This window comes from Macaca nemestrina, chromosome 1, assembly GCF_043159975.1.
Source record: "Macaca nemestrina isolate mMacNem1 chromosome 1, mMacNem.hap1, whole genome shotgun sequence".
Classification (NCBI taxonomy): Eukaryota; Metazoa; Chordata; class Mammalia; order Primates; family Cercopithecidae; genus Macaca; species Macaca nemestrina.
In genome coordinates this window covers 64,496,270-64,523,756 of record NC_092125.1, presented here as the reverse complement: position 1 = coordinate 64,523,756, position 27,487 = coordinate 64,496,270, and the positions used below count along the sequence as shown (strand labels likewise).

Sequence of the window (27,487 nt, the reverse complement as noted above, 5' to 3'; positions counted from 1 at the left end):
TCCTCATGAGTGACATCTCTAATGGGGACAAAGAGACAGGAAAGGAACTTGGAATCAGATAATATGGTAATCTTCAAAAGATAAGGATGGCTAATTGAGAATCCTGGCAGCAGGTAATTAAAAAAAATCGGCCCAATTCTTTCCCCTCTATGAAACTCTCCTGACTCACTTTTCATGAATCTGTTCTTTTTCCAAGATCCTATAGACAACAAATTGTCTGTACCACTCATTACATTGCTGTCTAAATTGTAGCCTGCTTTGGGAGTCTATGGCCTGTCTTTCCAGCTGAGATGTAAGAAATCTGAGATCTTGAACCATGTTTTAAGCTTGCTCTGCAGGCCTTTTATACTGCCAACTTGAATACTGAGCAATTACAGACAATCAAATAATATTATTAAATTGAACTGAATGGGTTGGTAGTGGTTACTTGTGCTCCTGAATTTGAGTAAAGCAATACTTTTTTTTTTCTTTAGTCCCTGAAAGGTCAGGTAGACTATGTGGTTTTCCTTGCCTGAGAACTCAAAGGTCCAGAAAGACCACTGACTCTGAGAGCAGCAAAAAGATAATGCTTTTTCTACTCTCCACCCTCAAAATGAACATCAAAAGGAAAACAAGGTCATGGGAAGAGGCAAGGCAGGAAGGGATGCAGTGCTTATGTGGGCAGAAGGCTTGGATTATCTTGGCTTTGGAGAAGAGATGATTAAAGCTGGAGACTGGATCGCCCAGTTTGTTTTCTGTATTTCCTTTCTATCCTATATGATAACACACTGCTAAAAAAGATTAGCTTAGAGATTGCAAAGACCACCCTAGCTGGGAGAAGGCACAAGACACACGCTCTTCTACATGAACACAACCAGACACCATCTGACCATAACATAACTTTGCAGAGCACTTTGTTCCCAGGTTTTACTGATGCCTATAGCATTCTGAGAAGGAACAGTGAGGGTATGAGTAATTTCATTAGTGTAAAGATGAGGAAACTGAAACTCAGTATGGTGAAAGAACTCCACTGAGCCAGCCAGGGCCCAGGCTCAGGCACAGCGCTGAGGCCCAGATACTCAGCTAAGCTCAAAGACAATGAGCAAGACAGAAGAGGAAGAAAAAGGGAAAGCAGAAGAGGGAAAAACCCTCTCTCCTTGCCTTATAGTAAATGGAAGTAGGGTATTTCCAAATGAAAGCACTGGCTACCTAGTCATCCTAAAAACAAGTGATTTCCAAAAAGACAACAATGAGATTTTTAATTGCTTCTAGATGTACAAGAACATAGTCCAGGGGAGAGTCAAGGTAACAGCCAGCTGGTCGTGGTGGTTCATGCCTGAAATCCCAGCACTTGGGAGGCCGAGGCAGGCAGATCACTTGGGTTCAGGAGTCAAAGACCAGTCTGGACAACACGATGAAACCCCATCTCTACTAAAAAAATACAAAAAACTTAGCTGGACGTGGTAGCCTATGACTGTAATCCCAGCTACTTGGGAGGCTGAGGCACAAGAATCACTTGAACTTGGGGGGCGGAGGTTGCAGTGAGCCAAGATCGTGCCACTGCACTCCAGCCTGAGAAAGTGAGACTCCGTCTCAAACAAACAAAAAAGACAACATAGCCAAAAAATCATAAGGAATATATGAAAAAGCTATGGGACAGCCAGAATACAGACTGCTTTACGATCAAATAAGCAACTTTTTTTTTTTTTTTTTTTTGAGACGGAGTCCCGCTCTGTCGCCCAGGCTGGAGTGCAGTGGCCAGATCTCGGCTCACTGCAAGCTCCGCCTCCCGGGTTCATGCCATTCTCCTACTTCAGCCTCCCGAGTAGCTGGGACTACAGGCGCCCGCCACCTCGCCCGGCTAGTTTTTTGTATTTTTTAGTAGAGGCGGGGTTTCACCGTGTTAGCCAGGATAGTCTCGATCTCCTGACCTCGTGATCCGCCCATCTGGGCCTCCCAAAGTGCTGGGATTACAGGCTTGAGCCACCGCGCCCGGCCATATAAGCAACATTTAAAAGAAGATGCGATGACATGATAAAAATGCTTACTCCAAATGTTAAATGAAAAAAATTACACTAAGCTTAATATACAAAGTAACTCTCATGTTTTAAAAAAATGGTACAAAAAAGATTGGAAGGAAATACATCAAAATGTTAATCATGATTCCAAGTAATTATTATTTTCTTTTTATTATGTTTTTCCCACAATATCTTGAAAAAACATGTTACTACTTTTAAAAATTTTTTTCTTTTCTTTCATAGCCTTAACTGAAGCTCAGTATCACTTTAACAATTGAGAAAAATCTAAGCTGAAGGGTTTTTTGTTTGTTTGCTTCCAAATGAAAGGAAAACTAAAATAAAAATGGAAGATGTTACTTCTCAGTCCTGTCCCTGGGTCTTACTGATAACTGCTTAGCTTACCAAGAGGATGATTCTGGGAGCTCTTGAGACCATGAAAAGGGAGGTTCCTAGGTTCCTATGGTCTTTTAAATAATTAGTGCAAAGAATTCAAATTAATCTATAACTGGAAGTTTCATGTTGAGTAAATGCTGGGAAAAGCTGGATGTAGACCCAAATGATTTGTAGAGAACAGAGAAAAAGGAAAAAAAGAAAAGCAAAACAAAAAACCCCAAGGGCTGGGCTTAAAATCAAAGAAAGGTAGGATCCAGTAGAAAAACTAAGAGACCAGAGAAAGTCCAGTATTACAAGGAAAGAAGATGAAAATGAAAAAAACTGAAGATGCTGTGTCAAAAGAAGGAAAATTTAAATTTTGTCCTCACTTTAAATAAAAATCATGCTCAGACAAGCAGGGAAGAATTCAAATAAAAAGTCTTGACAAAGATAAATAGGAGAATCAACAGAAGCCTGTCCTGCAACAAGGGAGGCTAAAATCAAAGGTGCCTACCCTCTCTGGACAAGCTGGGCAAGAGGCAGAATCAGAATAGCACAATGGAAATTCTGACCTGACAGAAGCACAGCAACGTATGACTGCAGAATGCATAAGCCATTAATTCCTTGCACAAACACTGGTTCTTTAGCTTACCAATATGACTGCCACCTTCCTACACGCAAGGCAGCAGAGCATGATGATGTGAAGAGATCAGGGAAGCCAACTGCCTAGGCTTGAATCCCATTTCTCCCATCAACCAGCTGTATAATCTTGAGTAAACTGCTTAAACCCCCTGCCCATGCTCTTATCTACAAATGCGGATGATAAAACCAGCACTCATCTCAAAGTGTTGTTGTGATGAGATTAAATAGGTTAATACATGTAAAACACCTAACATGTCCCTAGGCATGGTTAGTACTCATTTAGAATTATGCTTTTTTTAAAAAAATTATTGCTGTGATTCTTAACAAATTGATACCTAGTCAGCTTGCATGCTATTCGTGTGCATGGTTTCTCCCAAGACTAATACGTTTTTACAAACTACTATTTGCATGGTGACTTATGAGCTATACTAACAGTCCTCTCCTTTTCTCAGAGAGGCATCTGTTTTTTTTTTTTTTTTTTTGAGTTGGAGTTTCACTCTATCACCCAGGCTGGAGTGCAACAGAACAATCTTGGCTCACTGCAACCTCCACCTCCCAGGCTCAAGCGATTCTCCTGCCTCAGCCTCCTGAGTAGCTGAGATTACAGGAGTACACCACGACGCCCGGCTAATTTCTGTATTTTTAGTAGAGACGGGGTTTCACCATGGTGGTTAGGCTGGTCTCAAACTCCTGACCTCAGGTGATCTACCTGCCTCCGCCTCCCAAAGTGCTGGGATTACAGGCATAAACCACTGCACCTAGCCTCAGAGAGGCATCTTACAGTCAAGTAAGGGAGGTACAGAGATGACAAAAAGTAACTTGTCTAAAATTATCAACTGATATTAAAATTATCAGGTGAATGACTGAACTGGCACCCAATATTTGTAGGCTGACACCATGAATAACACCTTACAATCAGGTTTCTATTATGTGATAAAAAAAAAATATAACTAGAAAATGGAAGGGTCAGGCTATCACCACCCTATTCTAGAGGGTGCCAATATTAGCATCACTATCAGTGGACTAACTAGTTGTTACGTACTTCCTGCTCTGATGCTACATGAAGTACTAACATTACTTATTATGAATTTTAAGTCACTTGAATCCACTTGGACCTTTAGAACCAACTTCCAATTTACAGGAAATATGGGATACAGGCAGAAGCTTAACAACACAAGTAAACAACCAAACAAATCTAGAAGATGGGAGATTTTGCAGGACATCTGGCTTGGTCTCGCCAACAAATCAGTTTCATGGAAAGAAAACAATACTAGATTAAAGTACACTTAAGGGACATAAAACTAGTGTGTATTAGATACTGGCTTCAACAAACTAGTTGTCAAAGAGATTTTTAGGGTAATTAATGAAATCTTTACATGGGCTGGGTATGAGATGAGACAAAAGTTTGTTGAAATATAAAGAAGGTCTTGACTAAAGCAGTAGATTACAAAATAGTATGTACAATAAATCTGTTTTTATTTATTTTTTTTTATTTTATTTTTTTTTTTTTTTGAGACGGAGTCTCGCTCTGCCGCCCAGGCTGGAGTGCAGTGGCCGGATCTCAGCTCACTGCAAGCTCCGCCTCCCGGGTTCACGCCATTCTCCTGCCTCAGCCTCCGGAGTAGCTGGGACTACAGGCGCCCGCCACCACGCCCGGCTAGTTTTTTTTTGTATTTTTTAGTAGAGACGGGGTTTCACCGTGTTAGCCAGGATGGTCTCGATCTCCTGACCTCGTGATCCGCCCATCTCGGCCTCCCACAGTGCTGGGATTACAGGCTTGAGCCACCGCGCCCGGCCAATAAATCTGTTTTTAAAATCATATTTTTACTTTCTGTATTTTTAAATTTTCTGTAACATATATCTACTATAAAATTTAAAAGATTATTCAAAAGAATAGAAAAAAGGAAGGGAGGGAGGAAACAAGGAGACAGAGAAGGAAAGATGAAAAGGAAAGAGAGAGGAGAGGAAAGGGAAGGTGGAAGGGGAGAAAGAAGAGGGGGAGGGAGAGAGGCAGACAGAGGAGGGAGAGAAAGAGAAAGAAAGACAAAGAGAGAGAAAAGGTTTTGAATTCACTATTCTTAAAGCCTGGCTTGTGACCAGGTTCAACCATACATTGGAAAGAATAACTTCCCAATATAATGTTCATAGCAGCATTATTTATAACACGCATAATAGCCTCAAACTGAAAACTACCCAAATGCCATCAACAGTTTACCAGATAAAACTAAAAGTGTCATGTCCTAGGAACCCCCTCAGCCCAAGGCAAACAGGATAGTTGGTCGTCTTAGGTACTGTCCATTGTAGGGAAGATAGAATTTGGCACTCAAAGCCTGCCAAGTTAGACAGGCTTGATAAACATCTTGGGCTTCCCATGGAAACCCCAGAAAGGCCATGCCTTAAGTATATAGTATATTCTAAGATGAAGGGAAAACCAAAATATACCCACTGTAACAAAGTATAAAGCCAAGCCCCCACAAGTTCAAGGTGATCAACCAGTAATTTAATAGCCTCCTAGAATAAAACTTCATACTCTTCAGAGGAAGATAAGTACACCTAGAGTTTCTATGATATATTATCTACAATGTCCAATATGCAATAAATGATTAATAGGCATGTAAAAAAATGTGATTCATGGTCAAAAGGAAAAATCAATAAACAGACCTAGAGATAATGTCAATGTTAAAAATAGCATACAAGAAGTTTTAAGTAAGTACCAACTATGTTTTAAAAATCCATACAATAATTGGGAGGCTGAAGGGGAAGGATCACTTGAGCCCCGGAGTTCAAGTCTAGCATGGGCACCACGGCGAGACCCCATCTCTAAAAAAATTAGCTAAGCATGATGGTACACACCTGTAGTCTCAGACACATGAGAAGCTGAGGTGGGAGGATCGCTTGAGCCCAAGGGTTTGAGAGTACAATGAGCTATGATCACACCACTGCATTCCAACCTGGGTGACAAAGTGAGTCTTCATCTCAAAGAAAAAAAAATATATATATATACACACACACACACACACACACACCTGAAATAAAAAAATGCATTGGATGGCATTTATAGCATCTTAGATGAACAAAAGAAAGAACTGGTATTTTGTTTGTTTGTTTGTTTTGAGATGGAGTCTCGCTCTGTCATCCAGGCTGGAGTGCAGTGGCGCAATCTCAGCTCACTGCAAACTCCACCTTCTGGGTTCAAGTGATTCTCCTGCCTCAGCCTCCTGAGTAGCTGGGATTACAGGCACGTACCATCACGCCCAGCTAATTTTTGTATTTTCAGTAGAGAAGGGGTTTCACCATGTTGGCCATGCTGGTCTCGAACTCCTGACCTCAAGTGATCCACCCACCTTGGCCTCCCAAAGTGCTGGGATTACAGGTGTGAGCCACCACGCTCAGCCAAATTGGCAAACTTTAGAAATCATCTAAACTAAGGCATACAGAAAACAAAAATTTGAAAAAAAATGGACAGAACATCAACAAGCTGTGGGACTGAATCAAGCAGTCTAACATACATGCAATTGATATCAAAGCAAAGCAGGAAAGAGAGGGGACAGAAAAAAATATTTGCCAACATTTTTTCTCAAGTTGAGCAAAAATCTGATATTTTTCCTATAATTTCTACAAATTAGATATTTGACAGATCAGGGATTGTCTGAATATTATATTTATCCAAGCCAAATGAATACAATGAAAACCACGCTTACACTCTTATAGTAGTCAAAGTACTAAAAACCAAAGACAATGAATAAATATTGGAAGCAGCCAAATAAAGAAGGGCTGGGCACGGCGGCTCAAGCCTGTAATCCCACCACTTTGGGAGGCCAAGATGGAAGGACTGGGATTGCTTGAGCACAGAAGTTCGAGTCTATAGTGAGCTGTAATCATGCCACAGGACTCCAGGCTGGGGAACACAGACTCCACCTCTTTAAAACAAACAAACAAAAAGATGATATATTACACACAAGTAAGCAATAATAAGAACCTAAGAACCACAGCTGATTTCTCATCAGAAATAATGGATGCCAGAAGACAAAAGAATTACATATTTAAATTGTTGAAAAAAATTATCTGATTCCATTTACATAAACAAATTTTTTAAAATGGGCAAATACTTATATTGTGTTAGAAGTCATGATAATGGTTACCCTTCAGAGAGTAATAACTTGAAGTGGAGAGAAGGAGGGTTCAGGGGATACTAGTAACATTCTTCATCTGGGTGATTACATAGTTGTGTTTGGTTTGTAAAAATTCATTGAGCTGTACACTTTATAATATGTGTATTTTCTCTAAGTATTTTAACTTTCATAAATAGTTTAGGAAAAAAACTTTGCAAAAACAGATGAAAGGTTCAGAGAAATACACATCTAGGGCCTACTACAGTGGGAGGTATTCACAGTGTGAATTTTACAAAAGGTTACTATTACTATTTTGTCATCATCATCCCACAGAAAGTTTTGAAAGACCTAAATAAACCAAAGACCCAAAGCTTCCTTGGGAGGCAAATCTTACTCCTCAATTTGATTTTCAAGCTATTTTAAGCACCTAGCAGCATAATGCTGTGTATACGGTATTCACTAAAATACTCATTGACAGTATAATCTCCTAATTTAGGGTAGTATTCCAATACAAGGTTGCATATGGACACTTTTATTTTTTGTCTACTGCACCTCTCTTTCCCATATTCTATTTCCCATATTCCATTCCTCTTCTTTAGATTCCCTTAATAATCCTTTGATTTATACAAATTGAAGTACTATTATACCTTTGAAAGTTCTAAATATAGCACCTTGAGCTCTTTTAGAAAAGGCAGATACCTAAGAACTAAAACACCAAAAAGGCAAACACACAAACTAACCTAAGCAAAAGACTACAGACATCTTTGATGCATGCAATCCCTTTGAGCTGCACCTTCCTAAGTCCAAATAAAAGCCTGGACCACCCAGAGAGCAGCCTCAAGGGAGAGCACACAGATGCTGCTGACCCAGTGTCACAGAAACCAAAGCTAAAACACCCCCAACAGCACTAGCTGCAAAGCTCCCCTTGGTGTTGGCTTTGGCAGCAAACCTGATGCCCCTTATCAGCAGAGATACCTTTGAAGTAGCTGGCAGCTTTCCATTCCCTACTCAAATAAGCTCAGTTTCACATCCTATTCTTTTCTCCAAAGAGGATCTTTTCATCAGATATGAGAGAATAAAGCTCAATTAATTAGAACAGATTTTTGCTACCAACAAGATAAATTGGGCAACTGGAACAGCTGTCTGTAAAGCACTGTGCAAACACTGTTAGTGACCATGCTATAATGTGGAGGATATTCAGTCCAATAACAGATACTGAGTTCAGAGGAGCAGGAGGGATATGGTGGACAGGGAAGGGAGGGAGAGTTAAATCACTCATCTACTCCTTCTCCCAAAGAGTTAAACCCTTTCTTAATGGGGCAGAGCACAGGGACACAACCTTTGGAAAACCATTCTTTTTCTCCATTCATTCAATCAACAGCACCTACCAGGGACATTCAACTATAACAGCATTGTGGGTCACTTCTTCTCTTCTTATTTATGACCATCACACCACCCAACATGCCTTCTCACAGTATCATTATTCACTCTCCTCACACATGCCAAACAGCTGGACTCAAAACACACCATAGGAAATCCTATCCCAGTCCAAAGGGATACCAAACAGATAGGTAACATGCACTGCTTTTAGTTTTAAATCTCCTTTATCCTTTTTAACTACCAGATTCATTTCCTCGGTGCCAAAAGAAATCTGACTGTTGTGGCAATTCTCTTGTGACTGATTCACTAATGGCAAAAGGACATGTTTAACATCTCCAGGGCCCTGGGGAAAAGTATTAACTGAGCCTCTTACATTCCTTCCTCAGCACTCTTCATGCATTCTCCACTTCCTGCAGTGTGAAGGCAGCCAGATTCACCCTTTTTCACCAGATTTATTTATCTGAAGCTAACTTCACCCTTCATCAGCCTCCAAGAATAAAGTAGGAAACCACAATGGGTTGCCTAGAGAAACTAGCCTAGATGCTTTAACACTGTCTGTTGCAGAAGCAAACATGGCTCACATACAGATAGACAGGATCTTAGGGCATCAGATATTCTCTGTGCTCTGCAGTTTCCCCAAGATGGAAAACACTGCAGCAGGGATTCTCAGTCCTGGCTGTAGGCAACAATCACCCAGGCCCTATTCCACAGACTCTGGACTCAATTGTGCTGGGGTAGGGTCTTGGCATGGGTGTTTTTAAAATTAGATCAACTTTATTGAGGTATAATTTGCATAATAAAATGTACACATTTTAAGTGTATAATATGATAAATTCTGTCTAATGTACCACCACGATCAAGATTATGTAACATTATAAAAATGTTATAAAGCATCATTTAAAATGTTATATAATGTAGGCTATAAAAACCCTACAAATTCCCTCGTGTCCCTTAGCAGTCAATCCTTCATCCCCATCCTGCCCCCAAGGCAATCAATCAATGATCTATTCTCTATCACTATAGATCAGATTTGTCTTTTCTAAAATTTTATAGAAATGGAATCATACAGAATGTACTCATTGTGCTTGGCTTCTTTTTATCAACATAATGTTTTTTGACCTCATTTACATTGTATCAGCATTTCCCTTCTTACTGCTGAGTAGTATTAATATATGGATACACTACAATATGTTTTTCCATTCATCTGTTGATGGACATTTGGGTTGTTTCCAGTTTGGGCTATTATGAATAAAGTACCTAAGGCAGCTGTAACAAATTACTGCAAACATGGTGGCTTAAAACAACATACATTTGTTCTCTTAGAGTTCTGGAGGTCAGAACTCCAAAACCAATTTCACTGGGCTGAAACCAGTGTGTCAGCAGGGCTGCTTCTGCTCTGGAGGCTCTCAGGAAGAATCCATTTCCTTGTCTTTTCCAGCATCTAGAGCTGTATTCATTGGCTCATGGCCATTTCCTCCATATTCAAAGTTAGTGGCATAGCATCCTCTCTCTCTGACTCTGCTTCCCTCTGCTTCTATCATATGACCTTCCTCTCTTTTATCTGTAATCTCCTTCTTATGAGGATACTTGTGATTGCATTTAGGGCCCACCTGGCTAATCAAGCATAATATCCCCATCACAAGATCCTCAAATTAGTCATATCTGCAAAGGATTACATGCATACGGTAGCATTCACAGGTTCCAGAGGTTAGAATATGCACCTTTTTTTTTTTTTTTTTTTTTGGAGGGGGGCATTACTCAGCCTATCCCAAAACTTTATGAATATTCAGGTGCAAGTCTCTGTTTACACATATGCTTTTATTTCTCTTGGGTAGATGCCTATAAATACCTGGAATTACTGGGTCGTATGACAAGTACATATTTAATGTCATAAGAAACTGCCACTATTTTCCAAAGTGGTTGTACCATTTTCACACTCTCACCAGCAACATATGAGGGTTCTGGCCAACTTCCTTAACACTTGGTATTGCCAGATGTTTTCATTTTAACCATCCTAGTGAACGTATGGTATATCTTCTTACAGTTTTAACTTGCATTTCCATCATGACTGATGATATTCAGCATATTTTCATGTGCTGATTAGCCATTTATATATTTTTATTAGTGAAATGTTCATTAAAACCTTTTTCCATTTTAAAAAATTTGGGCAGTTTGTCTTATTACTGAGTTCTCAGAGTTCTTTATTCTATATTCTGATATAAGTCCTTGTCAGATATACATTACAAGTATTTTCTCATAGTCTGCATCTTGTCTTTCATTTTGTAAATAAAGTCTTTCCAAGAACAAAAGTCCAAGACTTGAGGAAGTCTGATTTATCCTTTATAAAATTTTATAGTTCATGCTTTTTATATCCTAAGAAACCTTTGTTTATTCAAGGTCACAAAGATTTTTTTAAAACTCCCCAAGTAACTTTCATGCTCAGGCAAAGTTGAAAGCTACTGGTCTACAGGGAATCTGACTTGGCTTTTTCAATTTAACCTAAGTTTTTGCCATAGAAACTTAAGAGTCCTAACAGTAAAACAGGAGTACAGTTCACTGCAGTGCTGTAAAAACAAGGATGCAACTGAGTCTTAGCACTGTCTGAACTGACCAGCTTCCAAGCTTAAGTGTGAGCAGCTGTGAAAGGCTAGAAACAGTGATTTGAGAAAGCAAAGTCAGAGGTACTTTTAGTGTGTTCCAGCTAAGTAAAAAGAGAAAACAGGATTATCCTCTCTGCTGTAGGAAAAAGCACACTCAAGTTTATTTCAGTTTAAACTGAGCAAGTGGGAAAAATTATTTCGGTTCTTGGTGGGCTTCTTTAGAACATGCCCCTCACGGAGACCACAGGCAGATGGGAGCCAAACTTGGCAGTTTTTGGGCATGGTTTTTGAAGCCACCGCATTAAACAAATGAAGGTGGCAGCAATAATATTTGCCCAAACCCTGGTTCCAACAGAGGTTAGACAGACTGAGCTTTCATTACATGAAAGGAGATGTTAGGAGCACCAAACGGGCTCAATTTTCCCTGGAGTCCTAGACAAAGTCAGTCTGTTTTTAAGCTGTGGACAGGAGGCTACTTTCTCCAGATGTTATATTTAGCTAAAAGAATCTCCAACATGGCTTCATGCAAAATGTAAAATATGTCCCAGCAGACCTTACCACAAACCAGAGGGCTAGCAAGGAGCATCCCTTAAGGGGGTTCAATACCATAGAGGGGCCAATTGTGCAGCCACCTTGACATCCCTAAATTAGCTAAATTAGCTGTGAGTCAGATTTTGGGCCAGCTCTCACATTTAGTAAGTCCTTGTTTCCCTCTTACAGGGGGCAGAGATATTTTGCCCCTGGGGAGTGTAAACATGCTGTCCTATTTCATTCCCAACTTCCAGCTGCCTGCCCCAACCCCAGGTAGGAAAAACAATCCAATGTTGATGTTCAACATCTCCATACCCTTTGAAGGTTTATGTGCAAAAGAAAAAATTAGGTTAATTCTATAAGTGAGATATCTGAATTCAATGAAAAAGAGAAAATCTAGGATTTTCTCTTCTCTGCACAACATACTTAGAGAATCCTAATACAGTATGTAGATGAAAATGTTGGATTCTAGAGCCAGGTGACTGGAGTTAAACACTAGCTTCATTTCATTTTTCTTAATCTCTCTCTCTTCTTTTTTTTTTTCGAGACAAAGTCTCGCTCTGTTGCCTAGGCTGAAGTGTAATGGCATGATCTCTGCTCAATGCAACCTCTGCTTCCTGGGTTCAAGTGATTCTCCTGCCTCAGCCTCTCGAGTAGCTGAGATTACAGGCACTGGCCATCTTGCCCGGCTAATTTTTGTATTTTTGTAGAGACGAGGTTTCACCATGTTGGCCAAGCTGGTCTTGAACTCCTGACCTCAGGTGAACTGCCCACCTTGGCCTCCCAAAGCGCTAGGATAACAGGCGTGGAGCCACCGCGCCCAGCCCTCTGGTTTGTTTTTTTTTTTTTTCAAAGAGACAGGGTCTCGCTCTGTTACTCAGGCTAGAGTACAGTGGCATGATTATAGATCACTGCAGCCTCAAACCTCTGGGGTCAAGTGATCCTTCCTGCCTCAGCCTCCTAGCTAGCTAGGCTTACAGGTGTGTACCATCATGCCTAGCTAATTTTTTGGGGGGGAGGGGGGAGGTGGGTAGAGACAGTCTTGCTATGTTTCCCAGGCTGGTCTTGAACTCTTTGCTTCAAGCGATCCTCCCACCTCGACCTCCCAAAGGGCTGGGATTACAGGCTTGAGCCACTGTGCCTGGCCTGCTTAATCTCTTTAAGCCATAGTTTCTTCCTTCACAAAACATCGATGATAACAATAGTAACTACCTTATAAAATTATGGTAAGGATTAAAGGAGATAATACATATAAAGTGCTTAACACAATACCTGGCACATACAGGTTCAAAATATAATGACTTCTATTATAATGTTTTCAGTGAATCCTTAAGTTTTATACATTAAAACAAGATTTTTAAAAATGTTGACTTTGGCTAGTGACAAATAGACTCAAATTCACATAAAGCACAGGTGTGTACAGCCATACCAGAAATTAAGGTATCTTTTCTAAGCCTAAGTCCCCAGAGAAATGGCTCCTTTTGCCACTGGAACCAAATTTACCGGTAAAACATATCTATTTTATATATTTGGATCCCCATTTGGTATTTCTTGGTTGCTGACATTGTAGATATCAGCACCTGAAGTAATGCTTCATTTTTCAAGAAATTTGGTCTTCATTTGCTTAAGCTAGCCCTCTCCACACCCATATCCACTTTTGTTTGTCCTTATCTGTGGGATTACAATTTACCTATCACAATTTAACAAAGGTAACCTAACAACTGGAAGGAAGCTCCCAGTGTAAAATCCCCTTATCGTCACAGAACGGTGGTATCCTGGAGTTGGAAGGCACCATGGAGATCATATAGACCACACTCTTTTTTTAAAGTTTAGGGAACTGAGGCACAAAAAGAAGTCATTGTCCAAGGTCTCAGAGTTAATAGCAGAGCTAGGCCCAAGAGAAACGGTCACTTGGAAAAGGCATCTCCTCTGATAGCACAAAGCAAATCCCGGGGAAGATTCATGTAACTATAGAATGGCTGAGGATATTCCTTAGGACTCTTATCTGATACCATCTTAACCAGTAGGATTCTAATTCTTCATGTGCAACAACACTCTAAACAAAAGAGGTTAAAAATCTGGGGTGGGTATGAAGAATGTTTCTTTGCCCATTACTAGAAAGCAGAAAGGCTCTTTACCCAGCCAAAATAGAATGAATCAATTTTTTTTTTTTAAGAGTCAGGGTCTCTCTCTGTTGCCCAGGCTGGGGTGCAGTGGCATGATTACAGCTCACTGCATCCTCAAACTATCAGGGTCTCACTCTGTTGCCCAGGCTGGAGTGCAGTGGCATGATAACGGCTGACTGCATCCTCAAATACCTGGGCTCATGCAATACTCCCGCCTCAGCATCCCAAGTAGCTGTGGCTACAGGCACAGGCCACTATGCCCAGCTAACTGTTTAAATTTTTTTAGAGACAAGGTCTTGTTATGTTGCCCAGGTTGTTTTTGAACTTCTGGCCTCAAGCATTTTTCCCACCTTGACCTCCTGAGTTGTTGGGATTATAGGCATGAGCCACGGTGCTTGGCTGAATCTATTTTTATGATCTGCCAACCGGCTCCTAACTTAAGAGTTTTCTGCCTACATGGGAACCCCCCCAAGGGAAGGAGAAAAGAAATTATTAATGCTGTGGGATAGTAATCATTGGAATGTCTCTAATCAACTATAATGTAATTGATCCATAGTCTAATCAACTACAATTTAATTGATACAAAGATCAAGAGAAATTCCTATGATCTGTAACTATACACAACAGTATGAATAAATCTCACAAACATAATATTGACAGAAACTAGACAAAAAAGAGTACATACTGTGCAATTCTACTTATATAAAGTATGAAACCAAGCAAAGCTAATCTCTGCTGTTAAAAGTCAAGACAGTTGTTATCTTTGGGGATTTAGGGTGGGGAGATGCCTCGAAGGGAGTATGAGGGGGCTTCTAGGGTACAGAAATGTTCTGTTTCTTGATCTGGGTGCTGGTTACACAGGTGTGAATTCAGTTTGTGAAAATGCATATAGCTATTAAATTATGATAGGCATCCTTTTCTTCAGTGAAATGTAATACATAAACAGTCCTGTGAGAAATAAGTTCTTCCTCGCACTCTAGCATAGTAATACACAGCTTAAGGAAGTCAACCCTGAGCGCATGGCTAAGAATATCATTCACAGACAAATTTTTTTCATGGAGGTCATACGCCCCACACCTTGTATACGTGCCATGTACCTAGTGCTTTGGTGAAATATACATGGGGCACTTGAAGAGTCAGGAACACTCGCGGCTTTGATATCTGGCTGCCTTCAGTATAAGCATCTCTGAGATCTGGAGAGGCTATTAAATTCTCTCAGCTTGGTTTTTCTCTAACCTTCTAAGGTTGGGAGAAAAGGGAGCTGAGAGACTGGGTGAAGGCTAGCTAGGTGAACAGATCTTATAAAAGTTGTTTTCTCAGATGAACAAAGAAAATGGAGGAGGAAACTATCAGTCAAGCCCTTTCCTTCTTGAGATAGTCTAAAAGTGGCTGTCAAGGTCATAGAGACAAGCTGTCAAAATTTCACCTAAATAAGTTTTAATTTTAGTCACACACATGCATCATGAAGTATTGCAGAATAATTCAAATGAATGACAACCAAGCTGAAGCTGATGCTGGAAACCATGGAAGAGATGGTGAGAAGTACCCTCACCCCAAAATGAGGTGTGGCCCCAACCACAGGACAGCCGGGCTACTAAAAATAGCCAGTGAGCTCTGGGAGGAGTTATCTTTCTCTGTCTTCTTTTCTTCGACAGATGATTGTATCCTCAATATTCTGTCTCTAAGACACAGGGAAAGCACCTTCACAGATGCAATTAGGTAGATGGAAGATTCCAAATCAGTTATTTGATCAGGCTGGTAATTACAGAAAAAAATGGGGTATTAATTCCAGATCTAGTGAAATCTGGAAAACTTCCTAACTGAGAATTGGAAAGCTGATCAAGAGCTTTGACTGTATTGACTACAATCCTGTTTACAGTCTTTTCTCTCACACTTTCAAATTTTAATAATGGATTTTGTCACCTGGAAACTGATGAATTCTAAATAGCCCTCTATCACCTTTTTCTACCTATAATTTATAGGAAGATTATTTGCCTTCTGAAAAGTCTTCCGGGGATGTCAACGCTTGAATGGTAGACATGGCATATCATATACAATGGTTGGGGTCTTCACCGCTTTTTGTAACCAAACCTCATGAATAAATGATTCCACTTTGAGCTCAAGCTGAGACAGCTTAGAAAAGAGCTTCCTGGGTTTTCAAGAGGCTAGGTCCATCATTGACAGGTAATTGGCTCCTTAAGATTATCATGATTATTTTGAGTTTTCCTTAGTCAAATTGTTCAACCTATACCCAAGGAAGTATGATAACAATTGAGTTCTGAAAGCATTCAGAGACCCAAAGACAAAGACATATCACGATAAGAATAACCACACTTTTGAGCTTACCTTGGCCCAGATGAGACCCTGGGAAGAAAACTAAACTAAAAACATAAACGTATATGAGTTTGCTAAATGAACTAGAATAGGAAAACATAAAATGACACTGTTGGCCACTTAAGCTCAAAAGCTTCACAAATCACTTTAAGGAAACTTCCCAAAACACAGTTTTTGTTAATAGATGCAGCTTATGAATTATGGTACCAGTCCTGGGTTTGTACCTTGCAAATGGTTCCTTTCCCAAGGCTACTATTAATTCAGCTCAGAAAGGAAGAAAGGAATGCCAATTCAAATATTTTTTTCTCCACAAGTATGTGGTAGGGAATGACTAGTGGAAAGCCTATGAAGTGGGCCAATAAGATATTATTTCTTTTATTTTTCCTTTCTAACTTTTATTTTAGGTTCAAGGGGTATATGTGCAAGTTTGTTACATGGGTAATTTGCATGTCACAGGGGTTTGGTGTACAGATAATTTTGTCACCCAGGTAATCAACATAATACCTAATAGAATTTCAAGAATGTCATTGCTCCACCCAAGAACCTCTGTGACTAGAAATATCTCTGTACCTTTTTAAAGAGTCTTCCTGAGTCCTCGCTGACTTGCACAAATCGAGGAATGATGTTATTCAGGTAGATGTCACTCAGGGTGGTGTGGTCCCTGCTTTCCCGTTTCACCTGGTTTAAGAGGAGATTCCAGCAGTTGACTGGAGAGAGAACATTCTGATCCTTCCTGTGGAGAAACATCAAGGAAAAGAAGTCATTGTTGATACGCAGCCAGGGCAACATCTACAACTATAGTCCGTGTCCTAAAATCACAAAAATCAAAGCCAATCCAGAAATAAAGATATTTTTCCTGAAGCTCACCTCTCTAGTTTTCTCCTTTTCTAAAAACTCAGTGGAGAAAAAAGGAGAAAATAAGGACAAGAAGGAGAGAGGGGGAAGAGGGGATGTAGAAGGAGAAACAGGATTATCAGGCACCTACAATGTTCTAAGAACTTGCTGAATACGTTATACGTATTATCTCATCTAAGCTCTATCATTTCATTGTAAGAAAAGAACTACCATTATCCCCCTTCTACTGATTAGAAAACTGAAGCTCACAGAGGTTGTCACTTGTCTACAGCGAGTAAGGCTAACACAACAAGTAAGAGGGTGCCAGGGACTAGAACAACAGTTCTGCATTGTCTGGCTAGACCAGGTCTAAGGTGATTCTGAAGTCCATCACTTTAGCCACTAAGTCATTTGGTTTATCTCTAGGGTAGAAACCAAAGTTAGAGATTTTGTCTAGAGACAAAAATCACTACAGCACTACAAAATGCCCACAAATTTATCCATTGTAGGATTTAATAAAGGCAACTTTGGAGACGTATGCCATTAAAACATTACTGAAAACTCTGGAGTTCCACAGAACATATCTAAGGAAGTTTTGATTTCATTTATTGAGCCATAATCTCATGTCCCATACAATCAAGAACACAAACCATACCTGAACATATGTGTTCCTAAAATGTCTACAGCTTGAGTGGAGCAGTAAAGTGCTAAACCAAGGTACTCCTTTTTTGTTTTTTGAGACAAAGTCTCACTCTGTCGCCCAGGCTGGAGTACAGTGGCACAATCTTGGTTCACTGTAACCTCTGTCTCCCGGGTTCAAGAGATTCTCCTGCCTCAGCCTCCCTAGTAGCTGGGATTATAGGCGCCTGCCACCATGCCCAGCAAATTTTTGTATTTTCAGTAGAGATGGGTTTTCACCATATTGGCCAGGCTGATCTTGAACTCCCAACCTCAAGTGATCCACCCACCTTGGCCTCCCAAAGTGCTGGGATTACAGGTGTGAGCCACCATGCCTGGCCCTAGATGCTCATTTCTAATGAAAACATTGTGATCCAAAAGAATTATTGACTAACTTAAGCAACAGAAAGTTCTACATTTGGAAGTTGGATTTCTTTAAGGAGAAAAACAAAAGTAGGAATAATTTGCAGTACTATTTATCAAGGGATACTGTACACGTATCTGGGCCCTTTATACATGTTGTTTGACTTAAACCCCACAACTACCTGATGAGGTGGGTGTTATTAACCACATTTGGCAGATGAGGAAAAGTGGACTAAAAATTTTTAAACACTTTGCCCAAGGTCATATAGCTAAAAAGTGGCAATTCCAGAATTCAAACCAAGCCTGTAACTGCAAAGCAAGTATTCTCATTCACTGCAAATAATAACGATCTGTTTCTTTCCCTCTTTCCTCTCTTCCTCCCTCCAGTCAAACTGCTACTACAAAGAAAGTGAGCTGAGAGTAGCTTAGTTCTTGAGTCAGTACCGCCTCCATTCAGCACTAAAGGCGAGGCACTTTGTGATTTGTAAAGGGTGAAGTTCAACTTAGGCTTTTCCAATTCTGTAGTAAAAACTATTAACAAATTATCATGCCACACCTAGTTGGACTTCAGAAAACATCAGACAAATCAAATATCTGTCTAACCCAAACCAAGAAGTTACTTCAAACCAATTAATATTAGAGTCCAAATTGAAAATATTCTAAACCTGTATCCAGGTCCCCACCCCCTGCCCCAGGCATCACTCTTCTGTAGCCAAAATCACTAACTCTTAAGACAGCCAATCACTGTGACAACACTTACCTTTTGAGAGAAACTGAAAGATTTCTATGGAAACCAAAAATATACTAGCTGTGAGGAAGAGAGACATATAATTAATTTACTCCTTTCAAAATGTTTAGTATCTGGGAAAAAAAAAAGTGAACAGGAAACAATCCTAAATTCAAAATGGTAAGATATTTGAACACATGCATTCCATGGCATCTGATGTTTCCACTGCAAGAAAACTTTCAAAATGATTCCAGTTAGATTTCAGTTACAAAATTCTAAATAATCTAATCTACATTTTAATCAAGTGGTGTCTCTCGGCAAGATACCCATGTCCTCAGTAAGCATGCTTTTTAAAGGAGCAGATCTCATGAGACTTTACATTGACAATTGGTTTAAATCTGTTTCTTAAAGGAGAACATGGATGGGGGGCTCTATACAGGTTCTTTCCCTATAGCACTTTACATACACACAAATGATGCCACAATTCAATTCCACAAATGTACAAACATTTGTATCTTAAATGAACAAGGCATGGTGTTAGGGGCTTTAGTGGTTATAAAAGTACGAATGCTGCAATATAGTAAGGGAGACAAAGAAAGACCTATAGTAAAATAGAACTTTAATGGCGGTACAGACAAAGGACCAGCTAGCTCAGAAAGGTAGACTATAGATCAAAAGAGGAAGCAGAGGGGGCAAAACCAACCTAACACCATGGGAAAGGATGCAGAGCACATATCCCCAGGGTGTCCTCAAAAGAAAGGATGAGTGAACAAAGGTGGGTCAATAAAGAGGATAGCTGGCAGTAGAAATCTTTTAAAATGAAATGCCTTATCACTTAATGCTAATAAGTTTTATTAAGACCTTGTAAGGTGTGGCTCACGCCTGTAATCCCACCACTTTGGGAGGCCAAGGCGGTGGATCACTTGAGGTCAGGAGTTCGAGACCAGCCTGGCCAACATGGCAAAACCCCATCTCTACTAAAAATACGAAATTACCTGGGTGAGGATGGTGCACACCTGTAATCCCAGCTACTTGGGAGGCTGAGGCAGGAGAATCACTTGAACCCCAGAAGCGGAGGTTGCAGTGAGCTGAGATCATGCCACTGCACTCCAGCCTGGATGAGAGCAAGACTTCGTCTCAAAACAAAAGAAAAAAAAAGAAAATAGAACTTGCAAGGTGCTACAAGTACTTTTACCACATGTATTTATTTCTATTCTTACAGCATTTTGTGCAATAGTTACAGTATTAGTATTGGTTTCAGTGAGCAGGAGCTTTTAAACTGTGTTCTGAGACACTCTGGAATTAGCAGAAAATCACATTTCAATTTAAAAAATGGTGACACATCCATTCATATGAGCAACCCTTATTGACATGAGCAAGAGACCTAGGACCCAGTTTCCCTGCATTAGATACCACCGCAATGTCTCGCAGGCTGCTAGCATTGTTTTATGCAAACCCTGGAAGAAAGAATCACTGTATGCCTTGGAACTTCTGAACAATATGCTATTGATTAGAATACATGTAGCTTTGCATAGGCTTATTTTTTCATTCAAGCCTATGTGCACCTCCTCCAATAAAGCTGTACAGGTGAGCCTATAACTTGACACACAGCAGCAAGGTTTAATCACATGCCATAGAAGGCTCAAGGGCCTAGGCTGGATTCATGTTACACTGTGGTTGGGTAGTGAAAATCAACATGCTTAATATCATACCATCTCATTGTCAGTTGTTGCAATGCCTATTATACATGTTGGGGCTTATCCAATTAATATTTATGAAGGGGAATAGCTGCTAGGTGATGATAATGACTCAACTTTAAAACAAAAATATCTTCTTTTTTCCGTCTAAATCAGTTTAAAGCTCAAGATTACAATAACTCATCTATGCTAATCAGAATTTTCTTGATATTGGGCTACCTAAACCAAAACCAGATGCTGAAATGAATATAAAACTGTAACTGATTCATAATCCTGATCTCAATATTTTTAGTTCATGAAAACAGCCTCATTGTTCTCATTGACTGATGGTATAATAAGTACTCTATAAATTTGTACTTTAAAAGTAGATTTATACCAATAAAAATACTGCTTTGATCTTTTTCATATATTCAGGCTCTATGCAAGACTTTTATTTTAAGAAAGGAGTCTATGCTTAAAAAACCAGCACTAGATGCTGTTGTCTGTTTCTTCTAGGAATTCTCAGCCTCTCCTACTATTAATGCAGCTTTTCACACAATATTTCTGGTCCTTTGAGTCTGTAAGCTTTCTCAGACATATTCTTCCTTTCAACTGAGGTGTTTTAATTAATTCATTTATTTATTTTTGGGTGGTGGTAGGGCAAGTAAGGTAGAAAGTGGGAGGAGGGGATCACAAATATACAATTTTCCCAGCCAACACGAACAAAGATGAAACACACTTCAGGCTGGAAAATAAGCAAGGCAATGAGACGTGATTTCATAGGGAGCATATTAAGGCTCTGCTAGAGTGGTTTCCTGCTCCAGAAGCTTTGCAGCCTCATTTTATTTGGGATCGCTGGAGCCAAGGGAACTTCGTTTGGTTAGGAGATTGAAATTTGTCTTTATATCTTTTCCATCTATCATTTGTTTGCACAGTCTCTTTACTTTCCCCACCCCCAGAGCCTTAGGTTGTATAATACTTGGGCCTTTAAAGGAAAGGGTCTGCATCCCTTAGGAATGTGCTGAACAGCTGCAAACCTCCTCAAAAACTAATCCCTAAAAAGCAGACAAAATATCTAGGAGTATTTTTCTTAAAATTTTTTTCAGGAGGAAGATCAAGAAAACATCATACTGTACTTTAGAAGGAATGACTCTGGAGTCAAAAGAAAGGAGACCTGGAAAGTCACAGGCTGCCTGTACATCTGCCAAAGACATTATCACTGTAAATGCACTGAAAGAGATAAACCTGCACAGTTGAATCATTAGCTTCGAAGACATTAGCCCAGCTTTTCTCCCTCAACTTGGACTATTTATGGACATTCAACAAACTTAGCAACAAGCGCTTAAAGGGATTTCTCTAAAATATCCATGGCGAAGAGCCAAGTCCATAAAGGTCCAAGTTGGCCTCTCTATTATGGTTCTTTTCCATATTCCCTCTGTTTGGTTTTGATCATCTCATCTATAAAATGGACACATGCCCTGTTGGTATACATCTCACTCCTTAAAGATCTTCAAAGTATAGTTGTAAAATCCTGGAAGCTCTCCTGACCTAAGGTGCCATTTAATTAATAATTGCTATGTTCATGGCTGTGCAGATGGAATGCATGGCATGAGACTGGCATTGCTGGAATATAGCTTGAGCTTCTGCATTGCTATAATGAGGTGTGTTTCCTTTTGGGTCAATAGTCTCTAAGTTGCTCACCTCTCAGGGCTGTTGTGTGGATCAAATGAAATGATGGATGCAAAAGAACTATGCCAACAGTTCAGCACTATACAAATGTGAAGAAATATTATTATTTTTATTTCCAAACAAACTAGGACTCAGCTTTCATCAATTTCCAACAAGCTTCTCACCCGGCTCTGGGCCAGGGCCAAGATCGCTGCCTGCTGAAAATGCACAGCCTTCAGCAAATAATGGTTGGAGTAAGACAGCAGCAACAGGCAATTAAGAAAGCAGTTGTAAGTCTCTGGGAAGACGTGAGAGAGATACCAACGGGAGAGCAGATTTTAACCTCCCACTGTCTTTTCCCTAAGGGATAAGGTAGAACAATCAGTCCTGCATTCCACACTGGGAACTGTGTGCTGAGGTTGACAGAAAGGAATCCAAAGGGAGCCCAGATTGCCGAAACCCTAGATGCTTCAGCAACTTATACTAAGCCCCCATCCCCTGTCTCAGAATTCCTATCAAACCTGCCAATCTGCATAGAGAGATGGCAACTATCAATACATCTAAGCAGAATATAATTTCTCACTTTTAAAAACAGACGTATCTGTGATGATAGACAAAACCCAAAGAGTTAAATACATCATTCAATATATATTATTGAACATATAACTATGTGGTGAATAAAAAAAAAAGGTATATGCATGATAAAAAGGAATCATTTAAGTGATGGTTGGACAGGGAACTAGTGACAAGAAGGTTGGATTTTTTTAACCTAAATTCCCTCCTGGCACCTTGATTAAAATGAAATGGACTGAGGCAGCCAAAGAGATTATTTTATTCAGATGAGTGTTATTAGCCTTTCTGGCTTATTTTCTCTATTTTGTATTTTGCTGATGCTGACAGAAGCAGGCAGGCTGGATAGAGAGGCAAAGCTGCAGCGGATTTATGGTCTGACAGTGCCACACATAAAATCAGACTCTTGCTGACCCAGATAAGCCAGAGGATGGATTGGATTTGCTGGGGAAGGTGTTAAAAGGAGGGGGTAAAAATCACCAAGGTAGGAACTGACTTGAAAACGATTCTGCCTGTAATGGTGGATGCTGGTTTTGTGACCCAGTAGTACAGCAGCAGCCTGAAGGTATCTTTCAAAGACAGGCGGGCAGGCAGGGGGCGGGCACACTTCTCTGGGCTTATCACAGCTCTGGCTTCAGCTTTGCCAGCAATGAGATCAGAGGAGGAGAGTTCAGAGACAGAGAAAAGTGCCAAAGGCAAAAATAATATAGTCTACATATGGAGAAATGAGCTTTCAAATATTCAGGGACAAGTGAGTACCACAAATTGTCTTCAGTAGCCTAGACAGATGATTAGAAAGGATTCAAGCAGTGGTAGACCCACCTTCTCAAAATAGCCTAAATTGTCCCCTATAATCAGGTCTGGGGGAAGGACTGTATGAAAATAGGATTCTTGTGGCTCTGGATTAGTTCCATAGAGCAGAACCACACCCTTGAGAGAATGGCATACCCAAGAGCCGGAGCTTAGGAATCTGCTTTGAAGTAGAGAACTGGACTAGCACCGTGTCTGACATCTATTAAGTGCTTAATCACGATTTCCTGAATGATTATAGGACCAAGGTTCTTGTGGGTTAGGTCAGAGAACTAGGAATGGCCCCCCAATATAAGTCATTGTAGACACTAACTGGAAATGTCTCCATCAATTTATGTTAAGTGAGAGATTTTGCCTTCCTTTCAACCACCCCTATGGCACCGTGCTCAGAGCAGAAAGGAGGCAGCTGGAGGGTCTTCATATCACTTAAGACAGATCTATGGATCCCATAAGACCAGACAGGGGGTCTACACAGGATTTGAATCTCTGCCATCCCTATTTCTTGCCTAGTTTCTGATATCTTATTGTCCAGGCTCCTTCTCTGAGTCCCTGATCTCTTCTTACTTCATTCATTCATTTAACAAATATTAACTGAGCATCCCACTATGGGCTAGACACTGTTCTAGGAATAAAAGGATCAACCTTCTTTTTTCTGACCTGCTTCTCACATGTTTGTGGATTTTCTGGATCCAAGACATGGCTTTCCTGCTCCTCAACTGTGCAGCAGCCACAACACACATCTTATCCTGGTCTTGTGGCTAGGATGAACCCATTGCAAAACCCTGATTTGGCTGACTTAGAAAATCTGCCTGCCCACCAGCTCTCTCTCTAGCTTCTGTAGACCTGGGACCTTCCCTTTGTTTACATCCCATGTGTTAGCACTAGCATTCCCAGAACTACAGGGAGGAATAAATAAAGAGGCTTTTAAACTCTCTTGGTACAATCTACCTGCTACAATGCCACCCCAATATAATCCATAGAACTAAGGGCCTAGAAATTCACTTAGGTATTAAATATGCTCCCTGAAAGCCCCCCAAAATAGGGTGTGATCACATCAAAGGCCTGAGCTGACTCATTCATTCAATTAAACTAAAACACTATAGCAAGGGTAAAAGACAGAACAAAGGTGTGATCGATGACCGAGGAACATAAAATTTATACGTTTCTCAGCTTAAAAATAATTCATAACCATCGATATCATGTTGATAGTTGGATCCACAAAGTCCACAGAAAAATCTGTGAACAACTCTACAATTATATCTTCGGTTTTTTTCTTGTCTAGTTAATTAAGATGTCACCAGAAGCCCCATAAGTAATTATAGCACATGACAAACACACAGAGAAAAAAAAATACACGCAGATGTGTTAGCAGATTTTTAAAATAAATGAAACCTTGGGAGATGACTGAGGCAGACAGTCTGGCTCACCCCTGGTAGTTCATTCTAGAGAAATAAATACCTGTCTGTGCCAAAGTGGAATGACGTCACTCAGAAATCCACACACTTATTATCAAAGCAGTAACCACCCCCTTAAGAGCAAGCATCTCCCTGGCACCAGGCATGAGCGGAGAAGCTTGATCTACAGCCAGAAACTCCTCCTGGCTAGCAAACTGTACTTTAGTATGCCAAATAGCAATAAGCCACTGAGAAGAAAGGGTATCCATAAAGATCTCCCCCTCTAAATACCTGTCCCTGGGATAATGAATCCCCTTACATGGCTCTTAACAACAATGAAAAGGAGGAAAAAAAAAAAAAATTCTTGATTCTGTGAAACTATGGATCTAAATGGAATGAAGTCTACGTAATCATCAGATTGGATGCATGTGTCATTATCAGTTCTCATGTGTTATTTGGATATTTATCTTGGAGAAGGAAGTCTCTTTCTGTGTGGGGGTGCAGGAGGAACAACCCCCAGGCCCAGTAAGGAATTCTCTTGAGGACAGGGTATATTTAGAATGTTTAATGAACACCTATCACCAAGAATAGGTGGGTACTTAATCAGTATTGACTAACAACAGATGCCAGAGCCAAAGCAATCCTGTAAATGTTGAGGACAGAAAGACCATGATTCATCTAATGACTAGTTAATATCTTCAGCCTCCACTAAACTTGCCAAATCAGCTGCTCCAGCATGTATCTGTACTCACTCTCTGGGTGGCTACTGAATGACCAAATTTGTATGTCCATTGGCTTCTTGTATGCTCTAAATTATAGCATATTATTAACCATGTTGACACTTTACTGGCAAAACTTTAAGGGGTTGAGTGGTAGAAAAGATGCCCTAGTCAATTTCCAGGTTAGTAGATCAAATTATCAAGTTCAGGTGCTTAAGGAATCTGGATGAACAATGTGAAACTCCATCTATACTCTGTGGGAAGCACCTTGAACTATGCTTAAGACCCAGAGACTAGGCTTAGCTCTGCCACTTACTAGCCAGGTAACTTTGGGCAAGTCACGAATGCATTCTGGGTCTCAAAATTTCTTCACCTGTTTTAAAAAGTAAATGGAAGCCAGGTATGGTGGCACGTGCCTGTAGTCCTGGCTACTCGGGAAGCTGAGGTGGGAAGATTGCTTGAGCCCATCGCTTGAGCCCAGGAGCTCGAGGGTATAGTGCACAATGATTGTGCCTGTAAATGACCAGCCTGGGCAACACAGTAGGACCTGTCTCTTAAAAACAAAACAAAACAAAACAAAACAACAACAAAAAAAAACGGGATAAGCAGGGACAGCAGACCTGCCCTACCTAACACAATGACTTTCGTGAAGATCCAATCAAACAAGGTGATGCCCATAAACATGAAAGTGTTCTACAACTATATATCAGTATGAACATCTTTTCTTATTAACAACTATTATTACTCAACAGCCCACACAATGAATTCATACCCACAAAACAAAGTGACTAGAATCATGTCTGAAAAGACAAATACATCTCAAAATTCCTCTTACAATAAACTTATTTCATAAATTTCCTACTTCATTAGTATACTAAATAGGAATACTTCTTTTTTTTGGTTTTGTTTTGTTTTGTTTGAGATGGAGTTTTGCTCTTATTGCCCAGGCTAGAGTGCAATGGCACGATCTCGGCTCACTGCAACCTCCGCCTCCCAGGTTCAAGTGATTCTCCTGCCTCAGCCTCCCGAGTAGCTGGGATTACAGGCATGTGCCACCACACCCGGCTAATTTTGTATTATTTAGTAGAGATGAGGTTTCTCCATGTTGGTCAGGCTGGTCTCAAACTCCCGACCTCAGGTGATCCGTCCGCCTTGGCCTCCCAAAGTGCTGGGATTACAGGCGTGAACCACCGCACCCGGCCCATACTTTCTTTTTTTTAGAGAGATGGCGTCTTGCTCTGTTGCCCAGGTTGGAGTACAGGGACATGACCATGGTTCACTGTAGCCTCAAACTCCTGGGCTCAAGCAGTCCTCCCGCCTCAGCCTCCCAAAGTGCCAGGCTCACAAGTGTGAGCCACCTTGCCTGGCTAGGAATACATTTTGTTGCTATTATCATCTGATTCTCTGGAAATTCCCAAACTCAGTGAATCTTCTGTGCCTAACCTAGCTGAGACTTTAAATGAAAGAATCATGTGCAAAGAGAAAAGGCCAGTGTGTACAAAAATAGAATCATGGAATTTCAGAGCTAGAAGGGACTTTCAAGATGGTCTAGAGTCTAGACCAAGCCTGTCATTTTCTGAGTGAGGAAATTGAGGCTCAGGGACCCTGAGGTCACACAGATAGTGGTGGAGCAGGGCAAGAATCCAGGTCTCCTGACTAGTAACTGTTTTCTTATTTCATTGTGGTGGTTATTACATTTCATTCAAAAAGCCCTTAGCATCTCAAAGGGCTGGTGCTGAAAGAGTTAATGGACAATGCTCAGAGCCCCAGAGCGCAGAGCTATTCTAAGACAACACATAACAGGAATACCAAGGGTCCGTGAACCCAGAGGGAGCAAAACTGCTGCTGCCTAACGGCGCCTGAAAGCATGTTGACACACTGCATGTGGTTACACATGAAAGGCAAGTGAATAGGAAAAGCAGTTTTGAATCCCACCCCATTCTAATTTTGGACT

The 27,487-nt window shown here is 40.4% G+C and overlaps 1 protein-coding gene across 7 annotated transcripts in view; it reads right to left on the bottom strand.

The window, feature by feature from the left end:
- Positions 1-27,487, bottom strand: part of LOC105484840 (SLIT-ROBO Rho GTPase activating protein 2) — a 250,229-nt gene that overhangs the window by 104,003 nt on the left and 118,739 nt on the right. For all 7 annotated transcript variants that reach the window (XM_011746880.3, XM_011746881.3, XM_071079235.1 and 4 more), the window contains exon 4: positions 16,665-16,827. In XM_011746880.3, coding sequence (XP_011745182.1) covers positions 16,665-16,827 — 163 coding nt within the window. The remainder of the gene's footprint in view (positions 1-16,664; positions 16,828-27,487) is intronic.